The 21,978-nt window shown below is 51.8% G+C and overlaps 1 protein-coding gene across 1 annotated transcript; it reads right to left on the bottom strand.

The window, feature by feature from the left end:
- On the bottom strand, positions 1–21,978 carry AMN (amnion associated transmembrane protein; the record flags this gene model as incomplete). The annotated part of the gene is made up of 12 exons (XM_080618778.1): positions 1–111; positions 302–404; positions 2,687–2,861; positions 3,441–3,627; positions 4,617–4,699; positions 5,429–5,537; positions 5,618–5,755; positions 7,232–7,467; positions 8,923–9,010; positions 19,434–19,478; positions 19,650–19,768; positions 21,936–21,978. The coding sequence occupies 12 exons, from the start codon at positions 21,976–21,978 to the stop codon at positions 1–3; spliced, it is 1,437 nt and encodes a 478-aa protein (XP_080474904.1).

The raw sequence follows: 21,978 nt of genomic DNA, 5'->3' as shown, positions 1-21,978 counted from the left end.
TCAGGTCTCTGTCTCATTTGCATCATACAGAGGGTTGAGGTAGAAGACTGGATGATGTCTGTGAGCCATCTCCTGCTGTGTCTCCTCTCCAGGGTCAGCTCCTGGTGGCTCCTGTAGCAGCAAGGGAGGGAAAAGCAACCGATGGGAAAGGGAAGCAGCACCCTTGCCAGGGAAGGAACCCTTGCCAAGTGCTCTGCACCCTGTGTTGCACCCCCACTGACATGCAAGCAGGTCCTGGCTGGGGCCCTGCCAGCTCCTGCCCACAGCCCGGAGCATCCCTGTCCACGGACACTGGACTCACCACATCGAACATGGGGTTGTCGAAGCCTTTCTCACTGCCTGGTGCAGGGGGTGCCGGCTCCTCCACTCTGTCCCAGAGCTGGGGGAGGTGCAGGGCAGGCAATCTGGGGAGAGACCTGGGCATCATTCACCCGCATCCCCTCTGTTCCAGCAGCTCCCCTGGCTGAAACCCTGCATCTTCAAGAGGTGGGTGGGAAAATATGTGGCAAAGTTTCAGGATGTCTTTGAAATGGGATGTTTGTTTCCCAGGGAAAAGCTGCCATATCCAGCAGAAACCATTAAGCCTGGAGGTCTGGGACCTGCATGCTGGAGAGAAGTTTGTCTGAGGCAGACAGCCCTAGTACAAGCTTCACTTCAGAGCCATCGCTCTCCTCCCCCATGGCCTAAAACAAATTGCCACAAAGCCAACACCTGCTCCTACTGCAATCTCAACAAGCACTAATTGCTTTTATCATTACTTTTATCATGTTATCATTTTATCATCTTAATCACTGTCACTACTTTTATTATTTTCATCATTACTCTTATCCTAAGGATACCAGTTGCTGAGAATCATCCCCTGAAACAGGCTCCTGCGGCTCAGCGTGGGTCCACACACATCACTACTGGTCCTGAAAGCCCACCAGTATTGAAACACTGCGACCACAATCTCTACGTATGCGATCAGAGGAGCTGTGCTATCTGCAGGGAAGCTGCGCCAGGCCCTTTTGGGTGGAAATGAGCTAAATTTGCTGTTTTACTGATGGTCAGCCACTCCTCTGAATGGAGACAGACTGTTTGCAGGCTCCCAGAGCCTCCTGTGTCATTTGCAGCATCCCTGCTGGTGTCTGATGCCTCCACGATGCTCAGCAGCACTGCCTGAAAGGGCCCTGCCCCGGAGCCAGCCAGGGACACGCAGCAGGAGAGGGTTGGCTGGGGACATGGCCTGGGCTCAGGTTCAGATCTGTCTCTTGTAGCTACATGAACTTCCCTCCTGTTGCTGACACAGCTGGTTTCAAAGATCTGTCCAGCATCCAAAGAAGTGTCAGTGGAAGATAAATCATTAAGTAGCGATTATGGGGCTGGGAGGTTTATTTAGAAATTAAATGAAGGCGCAGGTTTATTGCTAGGAAATACTATGTCAGCACGTGCTGACCGGCAGGACAAGTATCCCTGGCCACTGCCACTGCTCTGCAGCAAGAAAGCACCGGCATAGGAACTGGGAGGGAAGAAACAACCTGACTTGTGAGCCTGTGACTCCCCAGCCCGAGTGCTGGGGAGCTCAGCATCCCCTGGCAGACATCAGTGCACTTTCCTACCTCCTGGTTATAAACCACACAGGGCGCACCCTGCCTGCCTGCAGTCAGGTGAGACCAGCCATAGCACTCAGCCCATGGCCTCCGGCACAATGATGTCTAACAGTAAACCCTGCAAAACCCTTCACATGAAGGTGGGTGCATGGGCTAGGAGCAGAGGTGGGTGCCCCGAGCACTCGCTATGGGCACTGTTGGGATGCCCTATTCACTGCCAGAGCCCAGGGGCATTTCTGACCAGCTCCCAGCTGCGGTGCTGTCAGGTACCATGTGCCCCGCCATCCAGAATGGATGAGCCAGGGATGCTCCAGAAGCTGCATTTGCTTTTGGATGCTGTCACTCCTTCTTATGGCTACAAAGCTGTGGGATGAGTGTTTTGAATTGTTTTGATGAATTTCTATTTAGCAGCTGTCAGTTTCAGCTCTCCACCCCCTGGCAGGGCTGCAAACTAATGGTTACAAGCAACAGGAGATGTCACCAGGCAGCATGACCAGGCTGTGCACACCTCCAGCTGAGCTGCAGCAGCCCTGCTCCCACCACAGAACACAGCACCACGTCAAGAAGCAGCCAAGAAGCCAAGTCTCCCAGCCATGGAAGACTGAAGACCAGTCCAAGAGTACACAAGTGCCTTTCAGCCACCCCACCTCCAATAAACCATGAGGAATAATGAGAGCAATGGCTTTAAACTAAAATAGTTTAAATTAGATTAGATATGAGGAAGAAGTTCTTCACTGTGAGGGTGGTGAGACACTGGCACAAGTTGCTCCGAGAAGCTGTGACTGCCCATCCCTGACAGTGTTCAAGGCCAGGCTGGACGGGGCTTTGAGCAATCTGGTCTAGTGGAAGCTGTCCCTGCGCATGGCAGGGGGTTGGAAGTAGATGATGTCTAAGGTTCCTTCCAACCCAAAACCATTCTGTGATTCTACTAACCCGTAATGTTGGGTATAGCAGACTGCCTGGCCATGCCACTGTGGGAGCTCTGGGCAGCACTGTATGCCTCTGTGCTACCAGGCTGGCTGGAAGGACAGCCAGGGGTGACAGCTGTCACCAAGCAGAAGCCTGGTATTATGCTGCAGCAGAAGACTCATCCCTACCTTAGCTTTCCCTTTCTGTGGAGAAAGAGGATTCCTCCAAGGAACAGGAGACCGAAGAGTAGCCCCAGTACTGTCCCCGTTGTTATCCTGCTCAATGCGTGGCTCCCCACTTGCTCGCTGAAAGCACTGCCAGTGGCCACTTCCATTTTGCCACTTGAAATGCCAAGTGCGTCACCTGGGAAAAGGCAGGAAGAAATAGGGGTGAGGACTGGACAGGGCAATGCATCCCAACACCAATGCACGCACAGGGCAGATGGAGCTTGCAGTTGGGTCTGGCACTGCTTGTCTTATTGAACACCTTTCCCTGGGAACAGGATACACAGCTGGGTGGACTAAACTGGGATAAGCCCCTGTATAAGCCCCTGGGATAAGCTGCTACCCACAGAGCAACCACCAGGTCTCCTGGCTGTCACCTACATGCTTACCAGCCTACATGGCTGCCTCCCCATACAATGCTCTGGCTGGAAAGCAGCTCTGCAGAGAGCGGCCCTAGTGGGCACCAAGCTGACATGGCATGGAAGGACAACAGTATCCTTAGCTGCATGAGCAGGAGGGTTGCCAGCAGTTCAAGGGAGGTGACCTTTCCCTCTGCTCTGCCCTGGAGCACACAGCTGGAGTGCTGAGCCAGGCAGTGACAAGGCAAGAAGCAATGGGCACAAATTGAAATATGGTAAATTCAACTTAAATATAAGAAAAAACTGGTTTAGGGAAAAGGGGGACAATTGCAAGGACAATGCGAGGACAGCAGTGTTACCATGCTGTGCTATGTCCTCCATGATGTCTGCTGCCAGCTGTTCCACAGTGCTGCTGGTCTGCACTCCTGTTCCCTCATGGATCAGCACAATTTGGATGACAGGAGTGGAGCTTCGGGGTATGACTCCCAGGAAGGTCTGTTCTTTTTGCACCTTGGATATGGCCATCTGCATGCCAGTGTACTTGGGCTTTTCAAAACACAAGGAGACACAAAAAGCCCATGAGAGTGGTAGGCAGAAATTAGTCACCTCTACAGACACCCATGATGGATGCACCATCAAGGCACATCTATAAATCTTCATACGAGCCCCATTGCAGATCTGCCATCCCTGTTATCACAGTGCTGTTGTGTTTCCCAAATAAAGAGGTTCATACCTCCCCTCCCTTCCAAGCTGTAACCAGCACCCAGCACACAGCATTCTCCTGCAGAGGCGAGTGCACCGAGAAAGCAATTTCATGGAGCACACCCACTGACCCTGTATTAAGATGTGTGGCTGTAAGGAGGACAGGCAGCAGGCTTTCAGGTCAGGATCAATAGAGCAATACTTTGGTATCGATCTTCCCAGTGTATCTCAGAGCACACCTTCTTCTCCCAGCAGCTCCCAGGCAGGAGGAAGGATGTCATGCTGTGTCTGACAAGCAAGCAGCATGGAGTGATGCCTTATGCTTCTGAGCACTGCTCAGTGCTGGCTACCCACCCAGTGCTAGCCTACTGGGGAATGAAAAAGCAGCCCAGCACTGGAAAGCATCTCCCACAGGCCATGGGATGCTCTGCTTCAGGTTTGCATGACCCTTATGGGCTGACCTGCCATGTTATCTAGACCTGACCTCCTGGCTGGCTTCCTGTATTTTCTAGACCAGAGTTTCCAGTAAGCCCCCCTGCAGCCTTCCCCATCCAAATGGCAGCAGCAGTTCCTGTGCTGTGTTGAGAGGTGCATCATGGCCGCGGGGGGGGTGGGGTGTCAAGGGAGGCTGCGGCAGCCTCATAGTGAGCTGGCACATCCAAGAGGCCAAATATGGGGGTGAGCCCTGCAGTGTGGTGAAGAGTGAGGCTGAGCCCCCTGAGTTGATGTGGCTGCATATACCTGCAGAGAGCCCCCCAGCACTGAGTCACCAGCAAATGTGGCTGGTGGCTTGTGGTTCCATTAGCCCCTCCAAGTCCAGCAGGCTGATGTACCTGGCTCAGCAAGGCTTGGACCAGTCTGTTCTGGTACTTCTGCAGGTCAAAATCAGGTGTGAAATCCAGGTTAATGGTGGCTCCTGCAGCCAGAAAACAGACAGACATGACATTGTCACCAAGACTGCGATTCAGCACTGCTACCCTAGCTTTGGAGGGGACACTTGCGCTCCCCATACAGCTGCACTGCACAAACTCATATAAGTGTTTACCTTAGAAAAAATGCAACTGAGCATTTGTTGAAATACAAAATGCTCCTAAAGGCTTTAATGGGCTCTGCTTTTAGGAGCACATTGGACAGAGAAACATACGGTGCCATTTTAATGAATTTGGTATGATATACCAAATGTGATACACCAAATATCTAAGTACAACTGGGCATGAAAAATTCTACTATTCCAGGTAAATAAATGTAGAAGTGCCCATTGCAGAGGGAACGCTGTCAATCTGCATGTTTCTGCTATAAATGAAATGAAACAAACTTGCTGTTGAAAAGCTGACATTACGGTGACAAAGGTGCATTTTCTCTGAGTGCTTTCCACTGCATAGGCTCAGCAGAGCCCTATTAGCTTGACAAGCTGTGACATCCTGACGGGATAAACCGGAGTCAGGGACAAACGGCTGCACTCCAAAAAGGCTCCCAAAAGCCAGGGTGCCTCTTCAGAGAGATGCCTACAGATAGGATGTGGATGGGACTTGTGGGAGCAGTGATTGATACAGCAAAACTCCAGCAGCACCCCCTGCACCCAGCTTTCCCCCATGGAGCTAGGGAAAAGGCAGGGGGCAGGAACAGGGCCATGCCGCCCACTCACCGCAGATCGGGCAGCAGTGGCCAAGGGGCTGCAAAGGGCTCCGGCAAGCTAGCGCTGGGCACTGCCCTCCTGATGCCCTGAGCAGGGCTGCGCAGATGCGGTGGCCATCCTGGAGAAGAGCAGGGCAGCGTCAGTCCCTCCCCCTGCAAGCCACGCTGGCACCCCCCAGACTGCGATGGGAGGACTCACCAGCGCGTTCCCGCAGGCACAGCCGGACTTGTCCACACAGCCAGAGCCGGTCACCTGCAGAGTGCCATTGCCGTGGAACTGCAGCGCGGCGGAGGGGCCCCGCAGGTACCTGGCCCAGGCCTCAGGGCTGCTCAGCTCCTGCGTGGGGAGGAGCGGCAAAGTGGGTGAGTGTCCCCAGCCAGGTCCCACTGCTGTGCCCACTGTGCCGCTGGGCACCCGCTGACACATGTGACAGCCAGCTCCATCGCAGGCAGTGAGTGCAGCAGGAAAATCCTGACATACACCTGTTCAGGCTCCTCAACAGGGCCAAAGGAAGAACCCTCTTTCTTTAATTTAAAACCAAAGAAAAAGGCCACAAATAAATCATGATATGGCTGGGCTTTCTTGACGTTTTGCTTTCCCTCCTTCTGCTGGCCCAGAGAATTCAGCTTTTAATTACTGGATCTGAGGTGCTTTCCTTCAATCTAGGAAGCATTTCAGTGGGCTTGGCATTAGCAAAGGCTGAGCTGGACAGACCAGCTTTGCTCTACCGAGCCACTGGTAATTCCCTCACCCGCTGTGTTCCACTTGAGACTTCTCCATGCCCTAGCACAATAATAGCATTTCTCAGGCCCTGAGGTGAAAATAGGCCACACAGAGCAAGGATTGCAAGGGCTGGCTACAATGGGACAAAGTAGCTTATAAGGTCATGTTTTAGGAAATACGCTATAATCATAACAATAAAAAGCACCTTCTCCTTCCATGTCTCCGCTCAGCAGCAGCCTCCTTCCCAGGGCATAGCCAGCTACAGTCCTTGTGGACTGTATCATCACTCCAAGTACCCAAAAGCATCCACCTCTGCATCCCTGGGGCTATGTGTGCCCAAGGGGATACCTTGTCCAGACCTGCCTGCACTCACTTGGACACCGACTGAGTTTATTAGTCAAAAAGCAGTTACCTCATGCCTGGCCCCAGAATGGCAGATCCCAGGCAGCACAGCAGCAGAAATAATAAATAACTTACGAAATGTCTGCTGCATCTCTCCCTCCTGGAAGGAGCCTGTGTTTGCTGCTGCAGTGCCTGTGATCTTTCACTCCTCTGATCAGCGAGGCACCCAGCTCATTGTGCGCCTGATTCCAGGGCTGAAGCACAGCAGGCTGCCAGTGTTTCTATAATTATCCCTCCAATCAATTAAAGACCAGCACTAAAGCAAAGCTGGGAGACAATTGTCGGGCCATGGGCCACGTTAAGGTTCAGGGCAGGATGGAGGTGTCCCCAGAGGGTCCCTGCACAGTGAGGCTGCAGACGTGCCTGAGAACAGAGCAGCCCCTGGGTGCTGGAGAAGATGCCATTTGGTGGTAGTCTGACCCGTGCATGCTGGCCTTTTTTCAATGTAATAGTGAGACAGCCTGTACTCCTACACTGCAGGGAGGGAGGCATAACAAACCGGTAGAGGAAACACATTGAGACCATCCACAGCAGCGGCAGCAGCCCATGAAGCTGCAGCACCCTGAGAGTGTCCCATCTCCATGCACAGTGCTGTGACTCCATCTGCAACTGGCCCTTCCTCTTCTGACCTGCTCTGGAGCTGTGGCAAGGGGGCATCAAGCTGGTTTCTCATCATCCCTACATCACCTGGCCCATGAGAGAGATGCTGCGGAGATGAATCACTTGCTGCGATGAGTCGACGTTTACCCTGAAGGAGGTTTCAGGCTGGAAGATAACATCATCATAGCGGCACGGGACACGTTCCTCATCCACAGAAAAGATGTGCCTGCTTGACTCGAGCTCCCCACTCGGGGACACAGCCTGCCACAGTGTGGGGTCGAACCACGCGTGGTGCTCAGCATCAGAAAACCTCACTGTTGCACCTGGAAAAGCAACAGGAAAGGCTGAGCATGACCCAGACCCAAATCACAGCCCAAATGGATGCACTTTGGTCGGTAAAACCAGGCACTGTTTGGCCTGAAGCAGAGGAGCTCATGCTGCAGGCAGGGAGAGAAGGGCTGGCCCTGGCACTGCCCTCCCAGGCAGCTGCCACGGGCACTTCCCAGGGCTTGGCAAAGCTTTCCAGCACTCAGGGCTGGGGTCTCAGCAGCTCAGCCCGGACATCTTTCTTCCCCTTCTTTAAAGCTCACCATTATGGCTAGAGAGGAAAATGGCTGCCCAAACGTTGAATAACAGCTAAACTGGATAAAAATGGATATGATAATTCATGTCCTAGTTTCCAAGCAGCCTGTCAGGCCCACAGAAACGTGCCTAGTCCTCTTCCCTGCAGCAGGTAACCCCCAAACCAGTGCCCCATTTAACCATCAATTATTTAATCATTAACCGTTTCCCTGCTGGTCACAGTTAGTATCATCATGCAGTTCCCTGCGTCCTTCTCACCCTTCCCCAACAGCTGAATCTTTACCAGTTCAGTTAGCATGCGGGTGCTTATTGACTGAATGACTTGTGTTCATTTTAAAAGCATGCTTTAAAAAAATCCATTTGTGAAAGTTGCCCTGAAAAGTTGCCTGTTGATTTCATGGGAGCAGCACATATGCGGTCAGCAGGAAAAGTGAAGATGCCAGAGCATCCCTGATGGGGACAACAGACCCAAAGGATTTCAGAGCGGCTCCAGGCAGCCTGATGCTATAGTCCTTCCTCTGGGCAAACCTGTTTGGGCTTTTCCTCTCTTTTTCCTCTTTTTTTGCCAGTCAGGGCATAGCCACTCTGCTTGGACTTTCCCTTTCCTGCAGCTGAACTTAAAAAGATACTTGCCAATGAAAACATTAGTTAGCTTGTAAATACCCGAGGTACATCTCCCTAGCAAACAGCTTTCAGACTAATAACAGGCACCGATGAAACAAACCTGCTGGCTCAGTCACAGCAAACCTGGGCTGGAGGCTAAGAGGGGAAGGAAGGAGGCGCTCGTGCCGAAATGCCTGTGGGCACTGGGCCAAAGGCCTGCTTGCTGTGATGCTGTGGTTCAGCTCACCCCAGTGCAACACCTAACCAGTTTTCTTTGGAAGTACCATGGCAAAGAAAATGACGGCTTTGATGTGGCTACATGCTTAATAGTCTGGGTAACGTACAAACAATATTTGCCTCTCTGCTGCAACTTCAAAGGCTTGCCTAGTATAATTACTTTTTTAGAAGACAGGTGATCCAGCAGGAAAAGAAGATCTGATGTGAGGGAGGTCATCAAAGAAAAGGTAGGTACTGAAAGAGGAATGATTCACTCTGCTGTGAGGTGGGACAGCAAAGACCTTTGTGAAAGCCTTTGGGCTGAATCTGTGTGATTAATCACAGACTCAGGGGTGACTGAGCTGGGCACGAAATACCTGAGTCACAGCCTGGATCCCAGCTGCCGTCGAAAGCTGCAAATCCTGCACCAGCTGCCAGCACGAGCTCTCCATTCAGAGGCAGGTACTAGACAAAGGGATTCAGAGTATTACTGTGTGGTCCCACTGCCAGCCACCCAGGCTTGTAATCAAATAACAGTGCTAATTGCTAGGCTGCCTATTACACTTGCTGTCTCTGAGGCACTTTACAGTCATTAGGAGTTACCCTCACCATGCCCCACACTTATGGGAAACTATCAGCTCCTGTTTTAACACGTGGGGATGCTGTAATGGGGAGAGGCAGTTTGACATCACCTTCCAGTAACAAAGAAAAGCATAAAGCATTCAGGGAAGCAAAAACAGGGAAAAAACAAACTAAGCTCTTTTGACAGCTCCTTCCCGTTGCACACACTCCCAGCAGCTCAGGAATGACTTTATGCCCTGGTATACCACGAAAAACCCAACCTTACCTTGCAAGTGCCCAGAGACCCTCTTGCTTGATGGGTTCTCACCTCCAAGGGCTGCACTTGCCCCACAGAAAACAGCTCAGGGGCCCAAGCAATGCTTGGTGAGGTGTCAGCTAGTGGGTTTGCACTTGGCGTGAGCTAAGAAAAACACACAGTGGCATTTGACACAGACTGCCATAGCAAGACTCTCTCCTTTTCGGCAGGTCATTACCAGCAGGTAGTCAGGGTCACCACACTTGCCTGGCTTCAGCCTGCCCAGGTTTCTGTTCAGGAGCACAAGGACAAACCTCAACAGGCACAGCTCTGCCATGGGACCTCTTTCAACAAGTTGCTACGGCCACCCCGGTCACCAGCCAGCACTGCCAACCCCAGGGCAGGCTTTAGCAAATAACTGTCAGGGGTCTCGTTCACAGCACAACGGGTTATTCAGCCCAGCCCATCTTATTTTACATTTAGAAATGGCCAGAGAGAAAGTCAGGTTTTATCCCAATACTTTTGTCATGTTTTAACCCCAGTTGGCAGTAAGCACCACACAGCCGCTCACTCATTCTTCCCTCAGCCCCTGGTAGGATGGGGGAAGAACTGGAGAAAAGTAAAACCCATGGGTTGATAAGAACAGTTCAATAATAACAATAGCAATAATAATAATAGGGGAAAGAGAGAGAGGAATAGAACCCAAGAAAGACAAGCGATACACAATACAATTCCTCACCACCCAGCCTGACCCTGAGCAGCGATCGGTGGCTCCTAGCCAACTCCCCTAGTTTCTATACTGGCCAGGATGTTCTACAGTATGGAATATCCCTTTGGCTGGTTTGGGTCAGCTGCCCTGGTTATACTACCTCCCAGCTCCTTGTGCCCATCCTCACTGGCAGAGCATTGGAACCTGACAAGCCCTTGATTTAGACTAAGCACTACTCAGCAACAACTAAAACATCAGTGTGTTATCAACATTACTCTCATACTAAATCTAAAACACAGCACTGTACCAGCGACTAAGAAAAAATTAACTCCATCCTAGCCAAAACCAGGATAATTTTCCCGTATCAAAGAGTGAGTGATGTTCGTGGCTCCCTTCTCCTCTAACTCAGTCTATCCAGGGTTTTCACATCACTCCTCAGGCAGCAGCTGGAAGCCCTCCAGGGCTTTGTTTTGCTGATGCACTGGGTCCTGTGCTCAGGCAGAAGCACATTAGATGGGATTTTAAGGTTTCACCTACTTAATTGGTCTTTAAATATGCATGTGGGTTAGAGAAAGCAAGGCTTAGGAAGGCTGCTGCCAGTGGCTGCAATAGCTCTCTGTCCTTGGGGCACTCTGTCCCACACAAGGACTGCCTTGGCAGGAGGTGAACATGGCAAAAGGCTACTCACCCCCAAGATGTAGGCAGCTGTTAAGAAGTTTAGTGCCTTGGTGGTGTGGTGCTTTGAAGGCCATAGCCCAGGCCCCCCTCTTGGTTCAGGAACTGGGAGACAGGGTAGAGAGCAGAAGGCAGCTGCCACTGAGAAGAGCCCTGCAGTGCTGCTGTGCTCCATCTGCTTGAGACCCAGCAATGTTGTATGCTGGGCTGGACGAGGGGGGACGACAAGGGAAATAGCTGAGGTCTGGACGATGTCTGCCTCAAGCGCATGGAGTCTCCCCACCAGCCAGGGAGAAGCCTATGAGACCATAGCATGTGTCACGCTTAACTGGAAACTATGCCATTGTGTTCTTTGCATTTCTATTATTCTTGAGTAAAGCTGATTTCTCCAATACTGAAGCACTGACAGAGGCTGAAAGGTCTGCCAGGATATGAATGGCAACACGCCCTTTAGCTGCAGATATAAAAGCCATGTTGTCATGGTTTAAACCCAGCCACGCAGCTCGTTCACTCACTCCCCCCCTTCCTCCCCATACTCCTGGAGGGATGGGAAGGAGAACCAAAAGAATGTAACTCCCCTGGGTTGAGATAAGAACAGTCCAGTAACTAAGGTATAACACAAATCACTACTGCTGCCACCAATAATGATAAGGGAAATAACAAGGGAAGAGAATACGACACCTCATGCCCTTCTGGGTAACTCCCGGTTACGTCCTGGGCATGACGTGCTGTGCTATGGAATACCTCTTTGGCTAGTTTGGGTCAGGTGTCCTGTCTCTGCTTCCTCGCGGCTTCCCCTCCTCCCTGGCAGAGCATGAGACTCACAAAGTCCTTGGTCAGAGTAAACATTTGAGCAGTAACTAAAAACATCGGTGTTATCAGCGCTGTTCCCAGGCTGAAAGTCACAAACACAGCGCTGCACCAGCTACTAAAAGGGAGAAAAAATGACTGCTACTGCTGAACTCAGGATATGTGTCTAGTGACGTTTTGATGCTCAGGACTTGGCCTGTTTGAGCTGGGCAAGGTCTATGCTACCAGCTTCTTTCACAGGGTGCTTCACTTCACAAGTGCCCTGGCTTGTTTTCCTGTGAACCCACACAGGAATGGGTGGTGGGACACTCTGGAGCAGTCAGCTTACGCCTCTACCCAGGGCAGGTACCAGCAGCACTGCCAGCCATGTGCCTTCTCCCAAATCTGCTGGGCCACTTCACTCACTGCTTACTCCTGCTCAGTGTGCAGGTTGCCACCCTGCAGCCTGCTGTGCATGATGGGGCCAAGCACAGAGGGTAGCCAGCTGCCTGCTGGGGTCCAGCTGAGAAGATGAGGGTGGGTTTTTGGATGGGATGCAGTGGATCGTGTCACCAGTGCTGGGTACCAGCTTTTCACAGCAGTCACCTGTGAGCACTCAGGCCTGCAGCTGTAAGGATCTCTGGGTGGAGGAAATAAAACATCAGACAGCAGCTGCTGGTGATGGAGACGGGTGACAGAGCAGTGCCATGACTGGCTGGCCTCTGCTTGCTTACCCAAGCTGCAGAAGTTGGCATTTGCAAGTGTTGTGGCTGGATCAAGACCACTAGATGAAGAAGCCCCTGCTTTCATACTTGCCTTAAAGAGACTAACAGCTCTTTCCCTGCAGTTAGCAAACACTTTGATTATGGCTGTGGGTCAGAGTGTCCTGAACACCCTGCGGTGGCCATGCAGGACACAATGAGCTTTCCTGTCCATGGGGTTGTTCATTCAGATCTTCACAAATTAACTAGAATGAGAGAAGAAAGCTACAGAGACAACACTTAGATAAATATGTGCCTAGATTTGTAAGCTGCATCACCCACATAGCTCCAGGGAGCAATGCAAGAGCATCATGTGCATGCATTACACACATAGCGAAGCCAAGGAAAACCTGATAAGGATTCACACAGCATGGCTGAGTTCAGAATGGCAAGATCAAGAGCTGAGGGGGGCTTGCTCAGTTAGAGATACACAGGTGCACACACAGATGCACAGATGCTGGTCCAATGATCAACTGAAGTTGCATCCTCTGTGCCTGGGAGGGCCCAGGTGAACGGGCTCTGGGATGGGTGCAGAGCAGGCGCAAAGTCAGCAGTGCATGGCCCCAATCCTGCCCATGGGCAGAGGTGGGAGAAAACCTGCATGCTGAACCCGCCCCATGCCTGCAGCTCCTGTGCAGGGCTCCGAGACACTGGCCTCTGGGCTCCCTGGAGAAGATGCAGCTTCTCCAGCTACCACTGGAGATCCCCCTGCACCACCAAGGCCAAAACCTCAGGCTGGCTGGACTTCCCAAGCTCAGAGGAAGCTGTCCACATGAGCATGAGTGTGAGGGAAATAAGGGTCCCACAGCACGCATGTTGTCCCAGCTGCTGACCTCTCCATACTCTGGGACTCCCCAACGCTGTTACCACCAGCCCTGGAATTAAAATGTAACACAACGCAATGCAAGCTGGGTGACAGAGCCACCTCATCTCCACAGACACAAAGTGCAAGAAGAGACCTGTACTGCTTCATAGCAGGGATTTCTGAGGCTGGCCCCTGCAGCTATGGCTCCTGGCCCGCCAAGGCACAAGTGTTGCGCATAAATGACAAGCACCACCACTGGGAAGCATTTCAGAAGTGGCTCTGTCATCCAGTGGATCTTAGTTTGTAGTTTGCCCTTTCTTTTTGCCTACCGTAAGTTAAGCATCTCAGCTTGCTGCAGAGGACAAATGGAGACCCTGGTTGGGCAGTGGCTTTCTGCATTTGGGAGTTTAGTACAGAAATTGCATAAAAGCTGGGCCACTTTCCAAGTACATTTTGAACTGAGCAACGACATGTACCAAAGGACCCGAGCCAAAACACTGGCAGTTTCATCTGCTTTCTCTCGCTCCTGCCAGCCTCAAGGGCCATTAATACAGTGAGCATAGAATCCCATTAGTCATTTCCCATCCCTGATACTGGTAAATGACTTATCTCCTCAGTCATCATTATCAAGTGCAATGACAACTGAAACAGTCATAATTCTTCTCATCAAAGTCAGCAAAAGAGGAAAGACCCCATGTGGCTCTGAACACAGAATCACCACATTTACAACCGCAGTGTTGGACCACTGAGAAAATATCCCACAGCCCCAATGAGTAAGTGAAAATGAAACTAACCTCCGAAATACAGAAGGAAAAATAGACCTGAGAGGTGGCTTTTGAAGTGGGTGGCTTTGAACCAGCCTCCAGCATATCCCAGCTCTGCTCAATTCATAAGCACCAGGCTGAGATGACTGACAGCAGCAGTGTGACTGGCATGTCATCGTCAACAGAGCAGGAAAAAATGCAGCACTTCTGCCTTGAACTCGAGTGAGCAATGCTCGTGATTGCAGCCAGCTCTTCCCCCAGCCTTGTTTTAATTCACAGCACAAATGCATTTGAATTCTTTGCTCGGGTGAGACAGTGCCACCATCCCTATCATGCAATGCCTAGCCTGACCATGTGTGCTGGGATCTGCAGCGCTGCACCCATGGGTGCACCAGCGAGCCAGCTGGTAGCACCGGGGCTGTACAGGGCTCCTGGGTACATCCCATCACCTGGCACCCAATTGGGCAGCACCTGCGCAGCTGGGGCCAGTGGCTCCCCATCAAAAAAACCGGGGTAGGATGTGAGGGGGGTATTTCTCCAACATGGAGTGCTGTAACCCACCACAGGCATTATGTGCAGGGAAAAGGATTTCTGTATTATCTTTCCCAGCCCTGCTTTGCCGAGGCAGCGGCAGCCAGCAGACGGCACACAGGCCAGCGGGCAGGAAGGCAGCAGTGCCTGTTGCTGTCCAAGGGTGGGAATAGTGCGGGGTTTCCCAATGCTCTTTTGGGCCAGGGGGAAGCTGAGCACAGCTGGGTTTGCGGGCCCTTGGGTGGGATCCAGCTGCTGGCTGGAGGCTCCAGGCCAGATGCATCCACAGGTGAATCCTGCTGATGGCCCTGGAGTGTTGCCAGGGGCTCGCTTGCCACAGGGTTTCTTGGGTTCATTAGTGGGGATTCATTTGCTCACTTTCCTGCCCAGGTGAAGCTCGCACCTGCACCCTCAGGCCAGCATCCTTCCCCTCAGCCACATGCACCACCCCGCACTCCCAAACTGCGCCAGATCCTGTCTGCCCCTGCCATGGTCCCCAGTCCTGCACTAGCTATCCCAGATCCCCCACCAGAGGGGCCACCAGGGCGAAATGACCTGCAGCCACCCTGAGACCTCTGGGAGAGCTGAGGAGAGCAACCTGTTGCTGGACTAGGACCTTGCTGCTACAATAACTCCTTGCCCAGGCATATGCTCCCATGAAGAGTGGGGCTTTAGAATCCCAAGGACACCAGGCAAGAAACACAGTTTTTATCCCCATGAAATCATGCTCAGGCAGGGTGGCACACTGTGGAGCAGGGCACAGAAGCTACTGCTCCTCTCCGCAGGACTCACTGTTGGTGGGCAGAAGATGCACAACAGCCCTGCTGTGCTCCCAGCAGTAATTCACCCCTCTGCTTTCACCAGCCAGAGCAGGCAGGAGCCCCGTCAAAGGAGCACTGTGCAGTCAGGCCACCATCATTTCAACATCATCCCCTGTACACTAACAAGGTGCTTGGCTGCTGTCCCCTGCATCCCCCTCCTGCAAGGCAGGGTCCTTCAGCAGCAGTGCAGGCATGCTCTCATTAACACAGTAACTGGCTCCCCTGACACATCTGCTCATCACATTTTACATTATTGTGTTTTGGGGCATTGGGCTCCCCACATTACCTGCCCATGCTGGCCTTGCCACCATGTCCTCTGGCACAAGGGTGGCCTGACACATCGGGTTCCCTGCCCATCCTCACAAATCCCCTCCTGGTCATCCTCCATCAGTACTGGCTGGCACACCCCCTGCCAAACCACCCTGCAGACAGCAATAGAAACCACTGAGGGGCTAAAAAAGGGAAGGGTCTCAAAAAGGCCATTAGTTCGACTGCAGACCCCAGTGCCCACTTCCAGATGCGAAGCCAAACAGGTCCCAGCAGGGTGCAGAAATCAGGTGCCCCTGGGAGATGTGGGACATTGGGACCCCCCCCAGAGAGCGCATTAAGGTAAACCAGCCCAAGACACTTGAGTTAGGGATGCAGAAGGCACACAGAGGCTTAAAGCCATTTGCCAAATCTACACCAGGTTAGTTCAGCTCAGTTTCCTGAACTTCCCCCCCGCAGACAAGGTCAGAAAGAGCTGTAAAGTGGTTTGAGGTGTGGGCAGGGGAGCAGCCCAGCAAGACCTGCCCCAGCATCCACCCCAGTCCAGGGTGCTGGCAAGCTGCTCCACTCACCACAGGCTTTAACAACTCCTCCTGCTGGAAACTAGCCTGCAAGGAGCAAATAAAATGAGGGAGGTTGCTGTAAAGGGCTGTTTAACCACATTCATTTCCTAGGGCAAACCTTCAGCAGGTACACTGCCAGAGGAAAGCCTACAGGATTCGGGCTTGTAATTATGTGCTGGTACACACATGCGCTCCCGTGAAATATTTTACCTTCATCTCAGAAGAAGGAAATAATTCTTTTTCTGGGTGTCTCATTACCCTGTGGCTTGGGAAGCAGGGGGAGGAAACGCCGGTGCCTGGAACCAGCACACACTGTGGCAATTCATTAGAGCCTGTGCCCCTGGAGAGCAATTGGCATTTCAAGATCAATCTCTGCCAGGAACCAAGCAGGAGCATCCTGCAGCAAAGCCGAGTACATTCTGCTCTCACAATTAAGCAGCTAAAAATATAATGCTGGGCAATGTGTCCCTGGTTAGACCCCACTGTCTGCACACTCCTGTCTCAGCCTTTGCAGCCCCTCACCACGCAAAGAGAGGTAGGGGCAGCTGCTGCCACTGTGGCAGGGCTCGGTGATGGGGCAGAGCTGGAAAGCTGACATGGGTGCTGGTGAATAAAACTGGCTGGTGCCCTGACCCTGGCACCACGGGGGTCGAGTGAGGCTGCTTTGCCATGTGGCTAAACCTGACTCCTGTCACCCCAAAAATAGCAGGCAGCATCATCCATCCCTGGCCTGTGCTGCAGTGCTGGCTGGCTCAGGAACAAACTGCACCAGGGCTGGGGTTATCAGGGCAAACACCAGGCTCGGAGCCACAGCTGTGCCCTGGCCTCGCTCCCTTTGGAGGTGCAGCCATAGCCAGACTCAGAGGACCTCTTCTCCCCCAGGAGGGAGACAGGCGAAGCCAAAGCCCACCTCGCTCTGAAGAACCCACGTCAGGCACTGCCACCCTGAGCACCTCCATCTTTTTTGTGGATTTACCTCTGAAAGATAGCTAAATACTGATCTGCATCTTTAGGCAGCTTAGTACCATAGAAAATCCAACCTAACCACAACAGTTGTGCTTCAAAGTCACTTACGCTTAAGCTGGATTTGGATTTAGAGTATGGCTGAATTAGGGACCCATTTGAAACTTCAGACCAAATAACCACTGAGCTAGGCAATAAATGGGTTTTCTCCAGACAGGGAGGTGGGCTGTGTGCCTCAACAACCCCAGCCTCCTCCCAGCAAACCAACTCCCAGCATCTGGCTGGTGCCTAGATGGGATGGATGGGGAAGGGGAGCTGAAAGGCTCACCATACAGAAGCATTTCCTTTAGTATCAATGTTGGGAGGGGGGCTGATGGTGGCACATGAGGACCACCCGGCACCCCAGGCCTCACTACCCTCAGCTGGGGAGTCAGGATGGGAGGTGTCATGCTGCCCCTGTGACAGCAGGGCACTGGCTCCAAGCACTCGCCCCTCTGCACCCACTGCAGTGACACCATCCTCGTGTAAGTCAATGAGTGCCCAGACCCTTCCCTGTCATGAATTTCTTCCTGCGCTACTATAGCAAGCAATGCTCTCGCTTTTTTTCAGTCAAAGGCTGTATAGCATCTCCATGGTGACTCCAAAGCTTAATGTATTCCTGCTGATTTAAGTGATTAATGCTCCAGCGCGGCGCAGCTGGCAGCCAAACAGGTGCAGCCCAGCCTCTCTGCAAAAAGCCTCATGACCAACTCATTGTCTAAGCAGCCGGTTGCCGAATTTCCTGCCATCCCCACAAGCGGCAGGCCAGCTCAGGTGCTGGGTTTCATTCCTTTTTCATCCCTAACCTTGGCAGTCCCTGTACCACCAGGTGACAACAGAGCACTGCAGTGCACAGGAGGGAGGTAGCTGAGCTGAAATTAAGAATATTAGCCACCGTGCTAGGAAACTTGCTGGGGCAGTCCATCACAAATCACTGGGGTGGTGATGCTCCGAAGGAAGGTGTGAGCTGCGGTGTGGGTTATAGCCTGGGACAGGCTCGGTTGCTCACAATTCAATGTGAGTCCCCGGCTGGAGGGGATCTGTGCTGTGTTCTCACAGCCAGTGCTGCTGCTGTGATTTATTCCTATCCTAGGGGAGCAGAGGGTCCTCAGGAACTCCCATGAGGACTGCTGGATCTTCTGATTGGGATGAGTTGAGGCCACTCCATCACCCCAACCATCACTCAAGCCCATGATGAGGGGAGCAGCTGGTGGATGGTTGGCACAGCCACGCATGTCACTAGTTGTGCAAATGTTGTGTGGCACCTCCCTCTCCCTTGGCCAGTAGCAGGGGTTCTCCGCTTGGCTTTTTAGTTTGGATGTGAAAGGCTCACGCCATAATGAGTAACGTTACTCTGCAATTATGCACTTTTCAGGCCTCTGATGAAAGTACTTTAGAAATATTATACATTCATCTGTAAGTAAAATAAAATCTACTGAAGTGATATTTTGCTCTTTTCTTCTCTGGGTAAATTCCACATCATTTATTACATTGTATTTGTACATATTTCCCCAGTACATTCTTTCCTTCAAAAATTCATATTTAAAATGCCACATAAATAAAGTAACTCCTGCAAATATTTGTAGAGGAATTAAATGTAGCACATGGCGTTATTAAAGCATCAAAACTATTAGTGGTGTAGACAGCCTGAACAAATTATACCACACGAATTTCAAGGGATTGCTCAGATTTAATGGCCTGTAAAAGAGCAAAGGCGCCCTAAAACCGAAAGAGAAAACTCAGCCACAAGTTCATCCTGTCCAGGGAAGGAGGTTTTGCAAATGGGATCCGAGCCATTCTGTGCCTTCCCAGTGCTGGGATGGGGCTCACTGGTGACATGTCCCACACTGCTGTGCTGGGGCAGTGGGTTTGCTTTTCCCTTTCGTTCCTCCCTGATAAATTTGACTCTCCAAACCATAAGGATCAAGATCCCCAAGCTTTCATGGCTTCAGGCAGGGCTCCTCTTCTGGGGGGACACTGGGTTGCTCAGAAACCCCTCAGAGACAAGACTCCCCAGTCTTATCTCACTCAACACCTGCATTTCAGTAGGGTGTCCTGCCTGCCCTGCCACAGCCAGGCAAATAATGCTGCAGAAAAATATAAACCCCAATGGCTCTTGAAAGAAAATTTCTCAAGCAACATTCTGCGATTTCCCAGAACGGCTTGTTTTCATTTCAAGATATTTTCATGTCAGCTTCACTAAGCCTCTGCCTGGGGGCTAGTACCTGCTCCATGGTGGCAATGCTATGGCTTGGTGTTGCTCAGCAAACTACCACCAAGGTCTCAGTCCCACGGAGGGCGTTTTACATGCCACCCAGCTAGCAGGACTCCAGCACCAGCCCTGCCCTCACCCGCTGTCCCAGCAACACCGCACGTGGCCTTACCATGTCTGTCAGTGTGTGGGGAGACCTCACAAACACTGAGACAACCTGTAAGAAAAGCAAAAATTAAAGAGGGCTTTTCTAATGCCTGCCAGTGTTTGGCAAAAAATAAATTAACCTCAAAATAATATTAAAAAAAAGATATTTCTTATAATATTAAGAAAATATTTAAAAAATTAAAACAAAATAAAATAAAAATAAGATAAAATAATCCATTACCTTGTTCTCCTCAAAACGAACCACATTGCTGGCACAGGGGACTCTGCCTTTATCCCAGTTTGAGGCGGTTTCAAAATTGGTGTTGGGGATCCACTGCTTGTACACGGCGGTGGCAGCAGCTGGGAGAAGCGGGGAAACCAGTGTAACCCAGACCACAGGAGGCGCTAGGAGCTCCCTTCAGGATGCGCTATGGGATGGCTTGACCTTTTGGGTCCAGATTTGGGGATTTCCCACCCAGGAGCACCCCCTGTGTGTCCCCAGCTGAGCAGTCTCAGCCCTCCTCTGCACAGGGGACTTCTCTGGCTGGGTGATAGGTTTTACCCACCCAGGTAAGAAGAGGAATAAGGGACAAACACTTGGCAAGCAGAGAGAAGGCAGGAAGGGCCTGCAGGCAGTGGGCAAGAATAACATACACGTGGTACCTAAGCATTCACTGTGGTGGGCTTTGTTGCCACTCAGGGTAACCAAATGTGCAGAGACACCTTGGCCTTGGTGTTTCAGGAAGGGAGAGAGTGCGCATGAAGAGCCAGCAAAGACCATGAGAGGAGACATTTGCTATGGGCTGTGTAGCACAAACCATGGGCTGGATTTATGTGTTCAGAGCTGGATCAGGAGGATTCAATGGTGACCTGCAGGCTGAAGCAGTGGGAAGTTGGGAAATAGAGGTCTTCCTCATGGGGCTTGCCAGGACAGCAGTGTTCCTCCCCATGGGTCGCTGCAGGATTGAACCCGCTGGCTGGGGACAGGACATGGCAGAGATGGGTTTTCACCCTGACCTGCTCTGTTTGCATGAGCACAGCGGAGCCACATGCCCCCTGGGCTGACATTGCCCAGGCTGAAGATGCACTTCCAGCTGAAGATGAATCTCTAGCAGCCTGAATTAAACGGCTTTGGGCAAGTGAGGTATGAGACAGGAAAGAGGAAAGAAAAGAAAACAAAACAAAACAAAAAACAAAACCGAAACTAAAAACCCTTTGCTTTTAACATGGATCATCTTTTCCTTAGGAGAAACCCCTCCAGAACTACAGATACATAAAAGCCAGTGGTGGAGAGGACTGGGCAGTGGAGTCAGACTTGGTGCTGGAGGTCAGCAGAGAGCAGGGCCGGAGGAGGCACAAGGAAGGGAGGGAGAACTGATTGACTCTGGCTGATGGAGGTGGCTGCACTGAAGAAACCTGGGCCCTGCTTGCTGAAGTGACAGGGATGGATGTGGCTGGTTGCACTAACTAGGCTCTGCAGAGGCTACTTAGTGCAATCCACATACATAATGATCACCCTGGGGACTAATCTGCCCTGTCTGACACTGCCAGGGGTTCCACCAGGACCATATGCTGTAGGTAGCCATATCCCAATGAAAAGGAAATGATGTATTTTTAACCAGAATGAAAGTCCTAATGTAGGAACAGGGGCTGGAGCCTGGCCACAAGGTGCAGAGGGGTTCCCCAGCTGCCTGAATGAGCCCTCAGGCAGAGCAAACACCCCCCTACACTGTATCCACTTTAAAACCAACTGAGAAGGAAAAATACTGTGACAGTGATAAGAACAGGACCAAAGCAGCTGCCTGCAGTGTTGTGGGCACAAACACTTTGCTGGCTTAGAGTGGAAAACAGCTTAAGGAAGGAAAAAGAGCCCAGATAGTAATTGCAAGTTGTTCTGTCCCTGCTGGTTGACCTGCGTCCCCCCAATCCTGGGAAGCTAGAGAATGGAGATGTTAAAGCTCCAGCCAGCCCCACTGCACACATGCCTTCCGTTCCAACAGCCTCAAGGTGTTGTGTCAAGCGAGCTCTTGCCACCCCACCAGGCAGCACTGCCATCTCCTCCAGCCAACGGCTCAGGAGCCATGGAGGTTAATCTCCCATTGCAAAGCCTTTTCCCTCACGTAGCTGCACTGATGCATTACTCCACATTTCCAGTCCTCCACAGACCTGAAATATCATCATGCTATTTAATCAGCCTTGTCTCCAGAGAAGCGCAGTTCTTGAACATCAAAGCAACATGCATATTCAACAGAGAGCGTGTCCTGCGGAGCAGAGCTGCTTGCTGTAAATCAGAGCAAGAAAACCCAAGCTGTAGAGGTGCAGCAGGCACGATTCAGTAACCCTGGCCTCATTCGCTTGCGTTCTTTCCGTTGGTTGGAAGTACCTCCTCCTGTTTGCATTACAAATATGCCTGAAGTGGCAGCACCTGCAGCTCTGCTCCAAACCAGGACTGCCAAAAGCACACCCAACATGGAGGAGTCAGTAGCCACCCCTGCTCACCATGGCGGTCAGGCCCTGGCATACTCACCAAGGAGCTGCAGGACACCCAGGAGGAAGCACAGCCGCCTCAT

This window comes from Psittacula echo, assembly GCF_963264785.1.
Source record: "Psittacula echo genome assembly, chromosome: 5".
In the NCBI taxonomy this organism is placed as follows: Eukaryota; Metazoa; Chordata; class Aves; order Psittaciformes; family Psittacidae; genus Psittacula; species Psittacula echo.
Note: the sequence above shows the minus strand (reverse complement) of the source record. Positions and strands in the feature narration are given on the sequence as shown.